This window comes from Hylobates moloch, unplaced genomic scaffold (genome assembly GCF_009828535.3).
Source record: "Hylobates moloch isolate HMO894 unplaced genomic scaffold, HMol_V3 SCAFFOLD_19, whole genome shotgun sequence".
Taxonomy (NCBI): Eukaryota; Metazoa; Chordata; class Mammalia; order Primates; family Hylobatidae; genus Hylobates; species Hylobates moloch.
The window spans coordinates 78,439,366-78,455,922 of NW_026652294.1; the positions used below are offsets into that span (position 1 = coordinate 78,439,366).

The 16,557-nt window shown below is 42.1% G+C and overlaps 1 protein-coding gene across 1 annotated transcript in view; it reads right to left on the reverse strand.

The window, feature by feature from the left end:
- DOCK8 (dedicator of cytokinesis 8) overlaps positions 1-16,557 on the reverse strand; it is a 237,257-nt gene that overhangs the window by 124,259 nt on the left and 96,441 nt on the right. The window contains exons 8-12 of the mRNA XM_058431159.1: positions 11,941-12,007; positions 9,492-9,641; positions 5,167-5,247; positions 3,271-3,430; positions 1,724-1,860 (exon numbers count right to left, since the gene is read on the reverse strand). Coding sequence (XP_058287142.1) covers positions 1,724-1,860; positions 3,271-3,430; positions 5,167-5,247; positions 9,492-9,641; positions 11,941-12,007 — 595 coding nt within the window. The remainder of the gene's footprint in view (positions 1-1,723; positions 1,861-3,270; positions 3,431-5,166; positions 5,248-9,491; positions 9,642-11,940; positions 12,008-16,557) is intronic.

The following is a 16,557-nucleotide window of genomic DNA, read 5'->3' on the forward strand; positions in this document are numbered from 1 at the left end:
GCCATCCAGACTTAGTTAAGTACCTCGTCCTCCAAGGTCATAAGATTGGGAAGGGGTGTATGCTGAACAGAAACCTTTTCAGACCCTTACTATTTCTATTATGTGGCACGGTGCACAGGCCCCCTCAGCATCCCTTTTGCATTTCAGTTTGTTAATGTAACCCCTTTAAATGCTCCACGAAGACTGTGTAGCTATGGAAAACTTTCCAAAACAGAGTCAGACCAAGTGAGTTTATTTGAAGTGTGGCAACATATAACTAACATAAAATTCCCAACTTACCTCTTTTTCTTTTTTTCTGAGATGGAGCCTCACTCTGTCACCCAGGCTGGAGTGCAGTGGTGCAATCTCGGCTCACTGCAACCTCCACCTCCCAGGTTCAAACAATTCTCCAGCCTCCCAAGTAGCTGGGATTACAGGTGTGCACCACCACACCCAGCTAACTTTTGTATTTTTAGTAGAGACGGGGTTTACCATGTTGGCCAGGCTGGTCTTGAACTCCTGACCTCATGTAATCCGCCTGCCTCGGCCTCCCAGTGCTGGGATTACAGGCATAAGCCACTGCGCCTGGCCCATCTTACCTATTTCTAAGTGCACAATTCAGTAGTGTTAAGCACATTCTCGTTGTGCAACCAACCTCCAGAATGCTTTTGTCTTGCAAAAAAAACCTGAAACTCTGTACCCTTTAACCAGTGACTCCCCATCCCCTCTATCCCTAGACCCTGGCAACCATCATTCTACTTTCTGTTTCTATACCTTTGACAAGTCTAGGAAGTTTTTAATTTTTTTAAATAGTCTTGATGTTTACTGAGCTAACAAAGAGTACCATCTGGAATGGTCACCCTCTCTGAGCAAGTAAGGAGCCTTGGAAACTTGCACCTCAAGCAGTAGTGAAAGTGGAAACTTGCACATGAATAGCCAGGCCGAGAAACCCTGAGATCCACCGGGAAGGAGATGTCCCAGCCAGACTGTTGTCATAGCTTAATGAATGGATTGGCCAAGATAGTTCAAATAGGATAGTTTGCATCACAAGGAACAAAACCTAACCCTTCTCTCAGTTAAAACAGCTAACACTCATTGAGCGCTTACTGTATTCCAGGCACTCTAAGAAGAGCTTCACAGGTCTCATGTCGCCTGACCTACCTGCTAGCCACATGAAGTTAAGTACTATTGTTCCAGTTTTCCGGCTAATGAAATTGAGGCTTTGTAAATGTTGTGGTTTGAATGTCCCCTTCAAAACTCACGGTGAAGCTTGGTCCCCATGGTGGCAGTGTTGGGAATTGGGGCCTTTAAGACGTGATTGAATCATGAGGACTCTGCCCTCATGAATGGATTAATCCATTCACAGATTAATGGATTAATCTGCATCATGGGAGGGGAACTGGTGGCTTTATAAGAAAAGGAAGAGAGACCTGACCTAGCATGCTCAGCTGCTCACCATGCTCCACCTCAGGACTCTGCAGAGAGGCCCCGCCAGCAGGAAAGCCCTCACCAAGTGTGGGCCCTCAACTTTGGATTTTTCAGCCTTCATAACTGTAAGAAACAAATTCCTTTTCTTTTTAAATTACCCAGTTTCAGATACTCTATTATAAGCAGCGGAAAACGAACTAAGACAGTGAGCTTAGCTAATCTGCTCTCTTAATCACTACATATCCTCTTCCTGTGGGTTCCAGTGCCCACATCAGTATGGGGAAAAATCCAGACACACTGTAATGTGAAGAGATACCTGCTTGAAAAAGCTGCTAACGCTCAGGGTGGAGGTTTTGAAGTTGGATCCAACCCCATTTTCCTCCAACGAGAGGGCTCTTTCAGAAAGCCTTCGAGATTGGGCCAATGTCCTCCGTTCACCCACTGAGCTTCTCCCTTTAAGAAAAACAATTGTCACTCCAAAGTATGCCTTTCTGTTCAAACACACAGCAGTTATTAACTTCACAATAAATATGTTGAAAGTCACTCATCAGGAACACTGAATATGGCCATCCTTGTTTTGAATGAAAATGTCCTTCCACTGGCCCCTACCTTTCTTAGTCCTCCTGTTGGTGTCCTTAATCCTCCTCCCACCAGAGGAGAGAGGCCAGGAGCATCCACGGGCCCCTCCCACATGGAAATTAGGGTAGACCAAATGCCACCCGGCAAGAGTCCAGAGCTATAGCCAGAACAAGGTCTCCTGATAAGCTTTATTTAGTCAGCACGTTGTTTGCTTTTCTTTTATTTCTATATTTGCATTCCACTGGGAGAGGCATGTACTCAAATGCCGTTGAAGGAATTTGGGATTGTGACCCAAACATGCTGGGGTCAGCCTGTGTAGACTCTGAATCCCAGTGTTCTCTGCTCTCATTATGTGGACCAGGCAGCAAGACTGGGTTTCTGCCTTGGGTGATCTGCCCAATGGGAATTAGAACCCCAAATCACACTCAGACTTGGGCTGGGACCCTGATAGTTTGCCCAGTTGTTTCTTATCCCCTTTTGGGATTTGGGTGGAGATCTTGTTGCTTTTATATTGCAAAAACTCATGGGTTCTCTTGTAAATAATCAAATTGCTTAGAACTAGAACAGTTCCAACCCCTGTCTTTGAGTATCTTCTTATCCTTAATTCTTACCATGATGTTGAATTAGAATCTCTTGCTACTTCTACCCACCTAAACTTGCCATTCTGCCTCAGTGTAATACACGACATCTTTGCATCTTCTGGTGGCTCCTTAAGAATCAGTCTCTGTTGTCAGGTTATCCTTGACCTAGAGATGACTGAGGCCTCAGCATGCCTATACCTGAATTACCTAGCTTGTGTGCCCTCTAAGCTCTATACATAACTCTTATCAATAAGTTACTTGGGTCTACGTAGATGGCATTAAAGAAAGCTGTGGCAGGAAGATCAGCAATCACAAAATGCCCAGGCTTTTTTTTTTTAGGTTTAGGAGTCGACCATGGTGTCTCTGCTTAACACACTATAGATGGTCACTACATTTTCTTGTTAAAGTTTTACTTCTGAGAGGGGGTGGCTAGCAAAAATCAACTTTTTTAAGTGTCATACCATCTAGAAAGTCTTACTGTAAGAGTATACTTAATCTTCACCAACGTTCATGATAATTTCTTTTGGAGATCACTGTCCAAATATATGTAATCCAGTCACAATAGTGTTTCATTCTATTTATCTCCTTCTTCCTCCCCACTTCCCACACCTCACTGTGCCCCAAGTCCCCACTAGTAAGCTGTGGACCTGGGCAGTGGCACACTGGGGAGCCCTCCCTTTCCCACTGCAGGTGAAAATCTTACCAACCACAGAGTCCACATCAGTTACCTCCCTCTCAAGGGTGGAGACATTGAAGAAGCTTGATAAGCTTATGGGTGCCCAGGCAAAGGGCATCCGGTATTTCCCCAAACGCTGGCAGAAGGATTCAGCTTGGAGTTTTAGTTTTTCAATCTTTTCTTTACTCTGGACGAAAATGGAAAAAAACAAGCTGAAACAATCAGCACCAAGTCAACTGCCTCTGACCTGAATATGGCAGCCATCTCCAAAATCCAAACCCTACTGATTAAAAAGAGTAAATACACATCTTCTCACTAAAAAATAAAAACAGTGAATAGGCAGAAAAATGATGCACTTGGGGCAGAAGTCTAGCTGATAAAGAAATAAAGATTAAAAAATGAGGAGTTTACAAAAGACTACACTTACTTACTAAAATACATTTTTAGCTAACAAAAACAAAAAGGGACTCATTATACCAGATTATCAATTCTTTTGGTGGCTAGCTATGTGACTTGGATTTGCATAAAAGAATTTTGAAATCAAGTTTAATATATCATCTACCAAGCTCCCAAGTGAACCTGTTTCTCCAAAAGTTGCCTTGGAAAACTCCAAAAATTTCTAAAAAGTTTCCTAACAACTCCTTAGGAAGTTTACAATACTTCCAAGGTGTTCTTTCTGAGTTCAGAATAAAAGATAGATTTAAAAAAAAATGCCTAGAGTTCACTAAATCTTACTTGACATTTATGAGTCTGTAGAGTACAATACTAATAAGGCCAGTCTTAGTCCAGAAAGGCCATTTTTTTTTTTTTTTGAGATGGAGTCTCACTCTGTCGCCCAGGCTGGAGTGCGGTGGCACGATCTCGGCTCACTGCAACCTCCGCCTCCCAGGTTCAAGCTATTCTTCTGCCTCAGCCCCCTGAGAAGCTGGGAATACAGGCACGTGCCACGATGCCCGGCTAATTTTTGTATTTTTAGTAGAGATGGGGTTTCACCGTGTTAGCCAGGATGGTCTCAATCTTCTGACCTCATGATCTGCCCGCCTCGGACTCCCAAAGTGCTGGGATTACAGGTGTGAGCCACCGCGCCTGGCCAAGGCCATGTTTTAAAAATCACACTGGGAATCTTTGCAAATTGCTGCTGAGAAAAGACATCCTTTTAATGGGCTCAACACCTATGCTGTGCTAATGAATATATAATGCATGGTAGTGGCAGCCAATTCCCAGTTATTTGCATACCTGAAAGGGCAGTGGCCCTTGCTGTTGAGGAAGGCCAGGAGAGCTCTGGCACTGTTTAGTTTTGGGGTCTCCGTGGACCTCCCAACCAGCTGAGTCAGAGCCTCAGAATGAAGACAACAGGGGGTGGCCTTGCCCCAAACAAGTTATGCAGTCAGATCTTGCTGTATGTCAACATTAGAAAATTCAAGGATTTATTTCTCTAAAAAATCATCATCAGGCTGGGCATGGTGACTCATGCCTGTAATCCCAACACTTTGGGAGGCTGAGGCAGGAGAATCACTTGAGGCCAGAAGTATGAGACCAGCCTGGGCAACACAATGAGACCCCATCTCTACAAAAAACAAAAAACTACCCAAGCATGGTGGCATGTGCCTGTAGTACCAGCTGCTCAACAGGCTGAAGGGAGAGGATCACTCGAGCCCAGGAGTTCAAGGTTGTACGGAGCCGTGATTGCACTCCAGCACTCCAGCCTGGGAGATAAAGTAAGACACTGCCTCAAAAAAAAAAAAAAAAAAAGTCATCATCAGTGACCAGTTTTCTTTTCCTCTTTTATTTAATTACAATGTAGTAGTGTCTTATATAGGGATACATTAGGGACTAAAGCCCATTAGCTATTTTATGTCACACTTCTGAAAATATCTGCTTCTTCTAAGATGTCTCCATTTCACAATACTCAAATTACCATACCTTTCCACCATCACTTTCTTTGATAATCATGTAGGGCTCTGCACAGTCTCCAATCTCCCCCTGCTGCAGGACTTTTTCAATCTACCAATAAAAAGAATATTAAAACAAGGCACATAAATTATATCCATATAAAGGAATCTATGCAACCATCAAAATTACATTTTATGACAATATTTGATGACATAGGAAGATATCTGTGATACATGTTTTTTGATTAAAAGGTTTATATAAAGAATAGCATATAATTTTATTTAACAAATCATAAAGGCATATTAAAAGGGTGACAGTAGATGCTCAGCAAATGCAGCAAGTGTTAATAGTAGTTATCTTAGTATGGTGGAATTATGTGTGATTTTTATTTTCTTCCCATTGCTTATGTGTATTTTCTATTTTAAACAATAAACATGTATTATGTATGTAATAAAAAAGGTAATAAAGGTTATTTTATAAAACAAAACCCAGGAGACATATGTAAGAAGTAGAAAACTCATTTTCTTTATTATTGCTTACAATGTAAAAAAGAGATATGGTCTCTGTGAAAGTCAGGTTAGGGACTAAAACCTTCCACAAAATGAATGACTGAACCAAATAAATTATCTGTAATTATATCCCTTGTAATTCCTATTAGGGCTAATTCTCTGGATTTAACAGACTTGGAAAGAAACTCAAAAGCATTGGGATGTGCACCTTCTCACTTTGCTAACTGGCTGTTAATAGGAATGAATGCTGGTAATAAGAATGAATGAAGGGTCTTCTGTCTCGCTTCAGGTAAAGTGACTGGCTGGCCAGTTGTCATAAATTTGGGCACCATATTTAAAAGGAAGACAAGGAGAAATTTGAAATTTCCTAGCTCTCTGCTCAAAGAAAATTTAACTTAGATGTTGAAGAGTAAAACCAGTGGATTTAGTCCCATTGGTTGAGATGATCCTTGAAGAAAGAATTTGGGTCAACATAGTCCAAAAGGGACACATACTTAATAGGTGCTGTGAGTTAGGCACAAACTATTTAACAATACATGGGTATTGTTACCCATGATAAAGGGGCATTTATGGGGTTTCAAAGGAAACAGCATGAGGCTACTCAATGAATATCTGCTTCAGGGAGGACTCCAAGCAGGAAGTCTCTCTTCTCATAAAAGAAGTTCAAAACCCCCTCCCATTGCCACAGCATGAAGAGAAGGCGAATCCCACTGAGAGATGCACCGCAGTAAAAACAGGCACAAAACACTTGAGCTAGAAACTGACCAGTATTCCTGGTAATCAGCAATCATTTACTCATTGTTGAGTTCCTTCTATATGGTAGTAGCTGGGGGGATAAGGTGGTGATAAACACTGCCCCTATTCTCCTGAAGCTCATAGTCAGGAGCCTGTGGAACAAATTGGAAGGAAGCTAATTTTTCCATGAAGTGGATGGATTAAAAATGTGGTCTTTAGAATAAATTCTGAACAGAGATTAAGAACTTCTTAATTAGGACCCTGAAGCAAGGAAGGGGAATGCCACAGCTTCATGCACTAGTAGTGTGTAGTATGGAACATACAGGAAGCAGGAGAAGTCAGATTTGACCAGACCAGCAGATACTATGCCCTGGCTGCAGTGGGCAAGGAGAACTCCAGGTACTTCATAAGAAGGAGCTGCAGGCCGACATGAGAACCTATTGTTTTTTCCTTCATGATTTATGCAAAAGTGTGTAATGAAATGCATGACTCCTCATAACCATGGAAAGTAGGGCAAAGAAGCCTATCAGATTAACCTAAAACTCTTCTTAAGGGAAGAGACTACCTTCTGCTCTATTCGGAAGGGGTAGGATTAACACTTGGCATACCTATTTTTTTTTTCATATTTAATGGCCATTTATTGTTTACCTAATTATGGTGTGTCAGGTACAGGGTAGGTGTTTTTACATACATTATTTCAATTTTCTTCAAAACCACTCAGGCACAGGGATCGTTGTCCAATTAGACCGAGAGACTAAACTTGCTACAATACACAGCAAATGTAGCAAAATAGGAATTTGAACCCATTTTTTTGAATGCCAAGTTGTTTTTTTAACTGGCTTGTAAACTCTTTAAGATGGGAAATTTAACATCTGAAAGACTTCTACAGTGCTAGGCTCTCTGTGTTTTCTGAAACTATGTGGCTCTCAGATTTTCTCAATCCTATGTGTGCAAGGATAGGCACATTGCAACTTATTAAATATTTAAATTAGGCATGGCATATCTATTTTTAAACAATTTTTGAAAAGTTTCCAATTCACTCCCATTTTCACTCTTCTTTCCTTGATTGTAAAACAAACTCTTTTTTAAAAAAAATTCACAAAATCTTGAATTAAACCTTTAAGCACAAATAATCCCTTAAAGCCATATTATATGCAACACCTGAACTAGATGATGCTACCTAAAATACAGTAAAGACCCTGATGTTCGGCCTGGGAATATAAACAAAAAAGAAAGAAGCCCCTCTTATCAAATAATGTCTGCCTGGATGTGCTAAATAGTTTAACACCATTTACTATACATTTAAAGGGAAAGAAGCAACAATGATGGCATTACGATAAAGAAAAGCAAACAGAAAGCCAACCAGGGGCTGTCTTGCTGAGTAGATTTCAATTCCTTAAATCTATCCAAACACTTTAGTATGTTTGTTATGCCAAACGAACACATTTATACATTTGAAAATTTTGGAACATATTTAGTAAGTGATAGGAACCAATGGGTAACCACTGTTACTTGGCAGAATATGATGGATTAATCAAGAGAAAGTCATCCACTGGGAAGTAGAGTTTGAGATAAAATTTGGCTCTATAGAACTAGTGTTGGCTTCTTCAGTTTCCTAGGCTGACAGAGAATTGTGAACTTACCTACAGGGCTGCCATAGCGGGCTTTAATTTTCCTGTATGTCTAAGTAATATTGCAACGAAAAGGACACACATTAAAGTTTGACAACAATAGAAGTGTCTTCTCAGCAATATAATTTTAACTATACTTTCCATAAGCTTAAATAAGTTCCCCTCAAGCTCCAGTAACCTCTCATAATCTTTGTTATGTGGTGTTAAAGAAGCTAGAGTGGAAAGACATTTGCCATCTGTTAAGTGACCTCCAAACTACCTGAATTATTTGGAATCCATGAGATCATGGGGCGATCACTGAGACTACAGACATAAAACACTGTACTAACTAGATAATGTTCCAAACCTAAGAGGCTGGGGGCACATGAAATCAGACACCTGAATTTGTTGTTTTGTTTTTACAATGATTTTATGGCCGGGCGCAGCGGCTCACGTCTGTCATCCCAACACTTTGGGAGCCAAATATGGGCGAATCACCTGAGATCAGGAGTTTGAGATCAGCCTGGCTAACATGGTGAAACCCTGTCTGTACTAAAAATACAAAAATTAGCCTGGTGTGGGGTGGTGGGTGCCTATAATCCCAGCTACTCGGGAGGCTGAGGCAGGAGAATCGTTTGAACCCGGGAGGCGGAGGTTGCAGTGAGCCGACATGGTGACACTGCACTCCAGCCTGGGTGACAAGAGCAAAACACCGCTCAAAAAAAAAAAAAAAAAAGAGTCAATAAGACCAGTTATCTGGCCTAAGGTAGGTAAAATACCTGATGTTTGTTAGTTTCTAACCATTTTGGTGTACAGAGAAAGGATGTGGTTTTCTTACAACAGCAAAGAGTATAGTGTAGAATGAAAGGCTCTTTTACTTATAATTGCCCCATAGATTTCAACTCTCATTAGAGACAGTCTGTAACATGGTAAGAAGGAAAAAAAAAAGGAGGGTGAAACTTGAAAACCACAGCCTATGCTTCAGATTGTAAGAGCCTGGACTTGGGAACACTTAACTACGCATCTCTAGAGCAACACGAACATCGTTAGGAAACTCTAGCCCAGAGATTTTGTTCCTTTCTCCACAGCAGCTTCTCTGCACCAGGTCACTGAGGGAACTCTCCTTAATCAGGAGAAGGGTGCCCAAGATGTGCCAAGCTTTATTCTGTAGTCATGACTATCCACTGAGGTCAGCGTGATTATCTCCACTTCACAGATGAGGAAACTCAGTCTCAGAAAGACCAGGAAACTGCCAATGCCATTTAATTACTAGGTTGTAAAGCCAGGACTCAAACCTAGGTCTGTATGTCTCCAAAACCTAGTCTTTCTAGTATCTGAAACAGTTTACTTAGAAGGGAAAAGGGGTAAATTGAGAAGGAAACAAAGCGAATCTCAGAGGATATGTGAACACATTCTGAGATTTCGTGCACCCCAAACATGTGCTGGGAACAATGCAGCAATGAAAACATCAGATTGGGCAAATCAGATCGTGCTGAATTACCTTGACTACCAGGTAGATGTCTGAGGACGGGTAGGTGACCGAGAAGACTGCAGATCTCGCCTGACTTGATGTGGCCACTGAAGGCGTGTGAGCTCTCAGAAATCCTTTGAACTGGTCAGAGTTCAGGTCACAGTGAAAATTTTCCGAGATCTGTAAATGACCAGCAAAGTGAAATATAAGTTAGACCTGTTGCATTCATGGTTTAAACATGTTAAAAAGGAGTAAAAACACCACAGAGAAATTTTGCTGAAGGAGTAAGTGTAATAATCATGGACGTGGTTTAAGAAAGTGGCTCCTGGATAAATCTGATAAATGTTTTGTCACAATGTCTAGGTATTCTGGAGCCATTTGAGAGATGTTCTTTGAAACATTTAAATGTTTATTACCCCACCAGTATTTCCTGAGTATCAGTTACTTCACTACAGAAGAGCAGGACCTCTGCTCTCAATTCACAATCAAGAATGAGAGAAGGACTGGGTGTGGTGGTTCACACCTGTAATCCCAGCACTTTGGGAGGCCAAGGCAGGCACATTGCTTGAGCTCACGAGTTTGAAACCAGCCTGGCCAACATGGTGAAACCCTGCCTCTATAAAAAATACAAAAACTAGCCATCATGGTGGCATGTGCCTGTGTGCCTGTGGTTCCAGCTACTTGGGAGGCTGAGGTGGAAGGATGGATCACTTGAACCCGGGAGGCAGAGGTTGCAGTAAGCCAAGATCGCCCCACTGCATGCCAGCCTGGGCAACAGAGTGAGACCCTGACTCAAAAAAAAAAAAAAAAAAAAAAAGGTGAGGGAAAAGGCAAACATGTAACTAACTTCAGCAAAAGCAAAATACATGTCACCACATGCATGCAAAGAAGCACTGTGGAAGTTCCAGAGTGACAGGCCATTTGCAGCTGGGTGACAAGGACAACTTTTCACGGAAGCAGCACTGGAGATGGATGGGCCTTAGAAGATTCTGATAGGCAGAGGTGGAGGGTGATGATGTACCAGGGAGAGAGTAGAGTACGAATAAATATCTCAGAGGCTTGAACGGCTGGGGGAAGCTTAGTTAGTAGTCTAGCTTGACTCTGCATAGACTATGGATGGAAAGAAGGTAGAGGAACGCCATCATGAAGAAAGCCTGGTTGTAGGGAATGAATCTTAGTGAAGATTCTGAGCAAGAGCATGACGTGAACAGTGCTCCTGGCCCTCTTAGTGTCATATTACTTAAGAGCCACTGTATGGTTGGGTTCTCCCCTTCATCACCAAGAGAATTTTAGTGGTGAGTGGCTGCCCAGGCAGAGACTACATTTACCAGCCTCCTTTGCAATGAGGGGTGATCATGTGACTGAATTCTCTCCAGTGAATTGTGAGCAGAAGCAGTGTGTCAAACTTCCAGGCCTCCTCCATCCTTCTTTTCTCTTCTTCAGGGGCAGCAATGGCAGTGACAAGAGTGATTTGGGGAGAGCACATACTGAAGATGGAGGAGCCACTGCCAGCCTGCATTTCTGAGTGGCTGCGTGGAACAGAGGGGTCCCTCCTCCCACCCCGGATGGTTAAAGAAACAAAGACAGCAACTTCTTGCCTATAAGCCAGCGGTTTTCAAAATGTGGTCCCCTGACCAGTAGCTTCAGCATCAGCAGGGGACTGTTAGAAATGCAAATTCTCAGGCCCCACCTGGACTTGCTGAATCAGAAAGTCTGTGGGTGAGGTCCAGCAATCTGTGTTTTAACAAGTCCTCCAGGAGATGCTGATGCATGCTCAAGTTTGAGAACTACTGCTTTAAACCACTGAGTTTGGGGTTCTGCTTGTTTTAGCAGTTAACTTATCCTACAAATCTCAGTGATTAATATTTATGCAGGAGATGCTTGTTTCCTTAGATACAGAATGATGATGGGTAGAGAAGGGCAGAAGTGTCCATCCTACTCTGCATTTGCTATTGCTGTCCTCTTCTAGGAGGCACAAAGTGACTAAACATTAAAAACACATGAGAGGTCTTGGTCACTGTTTTCATTAAAAGCACATTACAGTTGGTAAGTAAGGTCTGAACTCTGTGACACATTGAGACCTCTACCATGTAAGACGCCCTTCAGTCACGATGAGCCTGTTTCACAGTGCAAAGAACTCTCAGACTGAGGAAGCTTTACATACATATCCAAGCTTGTTAAAAACGTATGTAAATGGGTTTGTTTTATACATAACCCCATGTGCTATTTCATTCTTTCTCTATTCCACCCAGGCCAGCACCTCCAGCAGCCTTTCCCTCTAAAATTCTTCAAAGATCATAAATTACATTCTTAGACCACTGCTTGAAAAATTGCAAAGGCAACAGACCCGGACCCATCAAAGATCATTTGCTTTCAAATCCGATAGGTTCTTGCTGCAAAGAAGATTTAAAAACATACACGCAAAGAATCATGAACAATATGTGTGCCTTAGGTTTTGGATTTTTCTTTGCTTTCTTACCTTTTTCCTTTCTTTGACATCATAGAGGGCAATGCTGGCAAACAGAGGCTCAATTTCAATCTCGAACCTACCATAGAAAGAGGGGAAAATCTATGTGGCTTTAAGTTAGATAATTTTGAATTTTCTGAAAACACCTAGATATATAAACTGGTTAAAAATATGAGCAGTTTCCTGAAATACTTGGAAAACTCGAAGTATATGAGAATCACACTGGGATATTAATGGCGAAACATGGGAGGTTTGTGAAAAACTCCTAATCATTCGAGATCATGGTTGACATCACAAACGCATGGTGGATATTTTTGGGATATCTCACTCACTCACTGCAAGAGAGAGTGGGCTGAATGGACCTTTAGGGTGATTCATCTTCTTACTGTAACTACTGTGTTTTCAGAGGGTAGACTTTCTGTCTGAGGTAATGGATTTTTTCACATTTCACATTTTATTGCTAGGATAGTATCTGTTTCACAATTGTAAAGATATGGAACCAACGACCAACCTAATTGCCCACCAACCAATGAGTGGATAAAGAAAATGTGGTATATATACTCTATGGAATACTACTTATCCATAAAATAGAATGAAATAATGTCTTTTGCAGGAACTTGGATGGACTGGGGGCCATTATTCTAAGTGAAGTAATTCAGGAATGGAAAACCAAATGCTGTATGTCAGTGGGAGCTAAGCTATGAGTACGCAAAGGCAAACAGAGTGGTATAATGGACCTTGGAGACCCAGAGGCGGGAGAGTAGAGGGGGATAAGGGATAAAAAAAACTACACACTGGGTAAAATGTACACTACTTGGGTGACGAGTGCACTAAAATCTCAAACTTCACTACTATACAATTCATCCACGTAACCAAAAACCACTTACCCTAAAGCCACTGAAATAAAAAAAATTTAAAGGATAGGATCTGTATTATTCAATTCTAAGGAAGGGGGCTTTTCAGATGGCAACATAAGAAAAGTTCAATTGCTTTTCCTTAGATTTATAGTGGGACAGTCAGAAGAAGGCTGGGTTTTGATGGGGATGAATGTCTGGCCCTTCCTAACTCCATTACTGGGGAGTTGCTGAGTTGAGTTCAGGGAGGGGCTTGAGCACAGCAGGTAAACACTGAGGTGCCTGGGCCCCATGAGAGCTAGAAAGAGGAGCCCTCATATTGGCCCTAATTGCCAATTCCCCTTGAAATGGTGAATCCCAAAGCACAATCCTGGTGCATTATCTGCCTTCAGTATCTTGGTGGACGTTACAGGTGCACATGGAACACTGATGAAGGTCTTCCCAGTTTCTCAGCTTGACGTCCCATGGCTTTGGATGTTACCTGCAGAGAGCACCAGGAAGAGGGCCCCAGTCCACCATCACCTCAGACGTCATGTCAACAAAGCCATGTTTTGTCTCCAGGTATGTGCGAGAGGATGTCCTCATCAATGGATAGCTTTGTCTCAAAAGAGGACTTTTTAGAAGAATATTTGGACAGAATATGAGCACAGACAAAAAGGGTTATTTGCTCAAATGGCGCCTTTGGAAATGAGGCAATATGGAATCATGGCAGGCTCACAGGACACCCAGGCAGAGACCTGGACTCTGTTCCTCTTCCACCATCTGCTAATTCTGCGATCCTAATCAGGTTACTTACCTTTCTGAATTCCATTTATTTATCTGCAGAATAAGGTAAGGATGCTGCCTTTCCATCTTCCAGGCTGTTGTGAGAATCATGTGTAATGATGTGTGTGAATGTATCTTAAAAACAACGCCAAGTAGCAGCGCGTTTCACAATAGCCAAAAGGTGGAAGTAACCCACCTGCCATGAACAGATGCATGTACGAGGCCAAAACAAAACATGCCACATATATACAATGGAATATTATTTAGCCATAAAAGGAGGGAGATTCCGATACATACTACAATATAGATGAACCTGAGGACATTATAAGTAAAAGAAGCCAGTCACAAAAAGACAGTTACTTTATGAGGCACCTAGAGTAGTCAAATTCATAGAGGCAGAAAGTAGAATGGGAGTTGCCAGGCACTGGGGAGTAGGGAGGATAAGGAGTTATTGTTTAATGGGTACAGAGTTTCAGTTTGGGAAGAGAAAAATTCCTGGAGATAGATGGCAGTGATGGTTGCAGAACAATGTGAATGTACTCACCACTAAACTGTACCTTAAAAATGGTTAAGATGGTAGATTTTGGCCAGGCGCAGTGGCTTATGCCTATAATCCCAGCACTTTGGGAGGCCGAGGCAAGCGGATCATGAGGTCAGTTCAAGAACAGCCTGGCCAACATGGTGAAACCCTCTCTCTACTAAACCACAAAAATTGGCCGAGCGTGGTGGCGAGCGCCTGTAATCCCAGCTACTCAGGAGGCTGAGGCAGGAGAATCACTTGAACCTGGGAGGCAGAGGTTGCAGTGAGCCAAGATCATGCCATTGCACTCCAGCCTGGACAACAGAGCGAGACTCTGTCTCAAAAAAAAAAAAAAAAAAGATGGTACATTTTATGTTATATACATTTTACCATCCAAAAGCCCAGTGTTGAGGATTTCTATGATTATTCTTTCTATTATCAGGTAATTGCACATTAATTGGGGGCTTTTTTTTTTTTTGAGATGGAGTTTTGCTCTTGTTACCCAGGGTGGAGTGCAATGGTGCAATCTCGGCTCACTGTAACCTCCGCCACCCGGGTTCAAGCAATTCTTCTGCCTCAGCCTCCCTAGTAGCTGGGACTACAGGCACGTGCCACCACACCCAGATAATTTTTGCATATTTATTAGAGATGGGGTCTTACCGTGTTGTCCAGGCTGGTCTCGAACTCCTGACCTCAGGTGATTCACCTGCCTCAGCCTCCCAAAGTACTGGAATTACAGGTGTGAGCCACTGCACCAGGCCAATTGGGGGCTTTCCTGGGCCTAGGCTCGCCAGCTGCTGCCTGGCATGCTCAGCCTATATTTAATTGTGTACTCCCTACTACACAAAGGGCCTGAATATTGCTGTGATATACTTAGGTTGGTACTGAGCAGTAAGTCCTCTGTGGTTCCGAGAAAGAAAAAGAGAATTCACATTTATTAAAGACTTAAAATTGTGTTATAATAAGTGCTTTCCACACATCAGTCTCTTTACTCTACACAACTACAGCGTAATGCAGATGTTATCTGCATTTAATACACCAGGACACCAAGGTTCCCAGGGAATAAGGAACTTGCCAAAGTCTACAAAGTTAGGAACTGGCACAGTCAGGTGTTGAGCCCAGCCATCTCTGATCACAGAACTTGGGCTTTTTCTATGAGTGTTTGTTCTTCGAGTGTAGTCCCCAGAAACTAGCATTTTGAAGCAAAAGAAGTTTGCCAGCATGCAGGCTTCTCGATCCCACTTGAGACCTACTCAACCACAATCTCTTGAGGGAGATTGTTACGGGAGGTCCTAGAAAATCTGCATTTAAAATAAACTGCCTGGGTAAATTTTCTGCACATTAAAGTTTCACCATCAAGAAGACTCCTAAGAGCTGAGATTACTTTCCATAAGATGGCATTAAATCTTAAAATATTTCTCCACTTAAAATATAAAACAGAAAAATAATTTGTTGTCATTCTTTTTTTTTTTTCTGTTACAAACACTTGCAAAATAGGCAGGAGCCTAATTCTTTCTGTATCTTTGAGGGTTTCTATATTTCTGAAAAGCAATACAGACAGTTACAGATGCCCACAACTTTAAACAAATTCCTCAGCTGCTAAAACGTGTAGTATTATGATTAGAATCCTACATATCAATGTAAATGGGAAAACATTTGCCATTAATATTACCCTTATATTTTTACTATTCATACTGTCACATTCTAGGCTTACCTATAAGAATTTGTTTCTTTCTTTCGTCTAGTTTACTCTAAGTAGTTATTCCTAGGGCTGTCTTTCTGGTCCATCTCTTCTCTTGCAGTTATAGGTTAGTATGGATACTATTTAAAACACATGAGCAGGCCAAGTGCACCTGGCAAATACGTCAATTCGACTTAATTCTGCTTTGGCAGTTGTGGAGACATCACTAGAAACTGCACTTGACAATTTTCATTAAGAGATATTCAAGTGACTCCTCTTTTTTTAATTTTAGAGACAGGCTCTCACTCTGTCGCTCAGGCTGGAATACCGTGGCATGATCATAGCTCACTGCAGCCTTGAACTCCTGGCCTCAAGCGATCCTCCCACCTCAGCCTCCCAATGTAGCTAGGGCTAAAAATTAACACATCTGTTAGTTTTTGGTACAGAGGGGGTCTCGCTATATTGCCCAGGCTGGTCTCAAACTCCTGGCCTCAAGCGATCCTCCCACTTTGGCCTCCCAAAGTGTTGGGATTACAGGTGTGAGTCACCGTACTTGGCCTCCATTAAAATTTTTAAAAAATAACACATATCTCTCTTAGCGACCATGTTTTCCCACCTGTGAGAACAGCTGCCTCTTATTCACTGGAGAGGTCTAGAAAGCTTGGCGATGAGCACCATAGAGGAGAATTTCTGCCATCTCAAATGACACAGTCGCTGCATCTAAAAGCAGCCTGATGATGCATCCTGTGGGGGCAGGTGGGTCCCTCACACAATAGCGAAGGCTTCCTCAACAGTGCAGAGGGGAACAG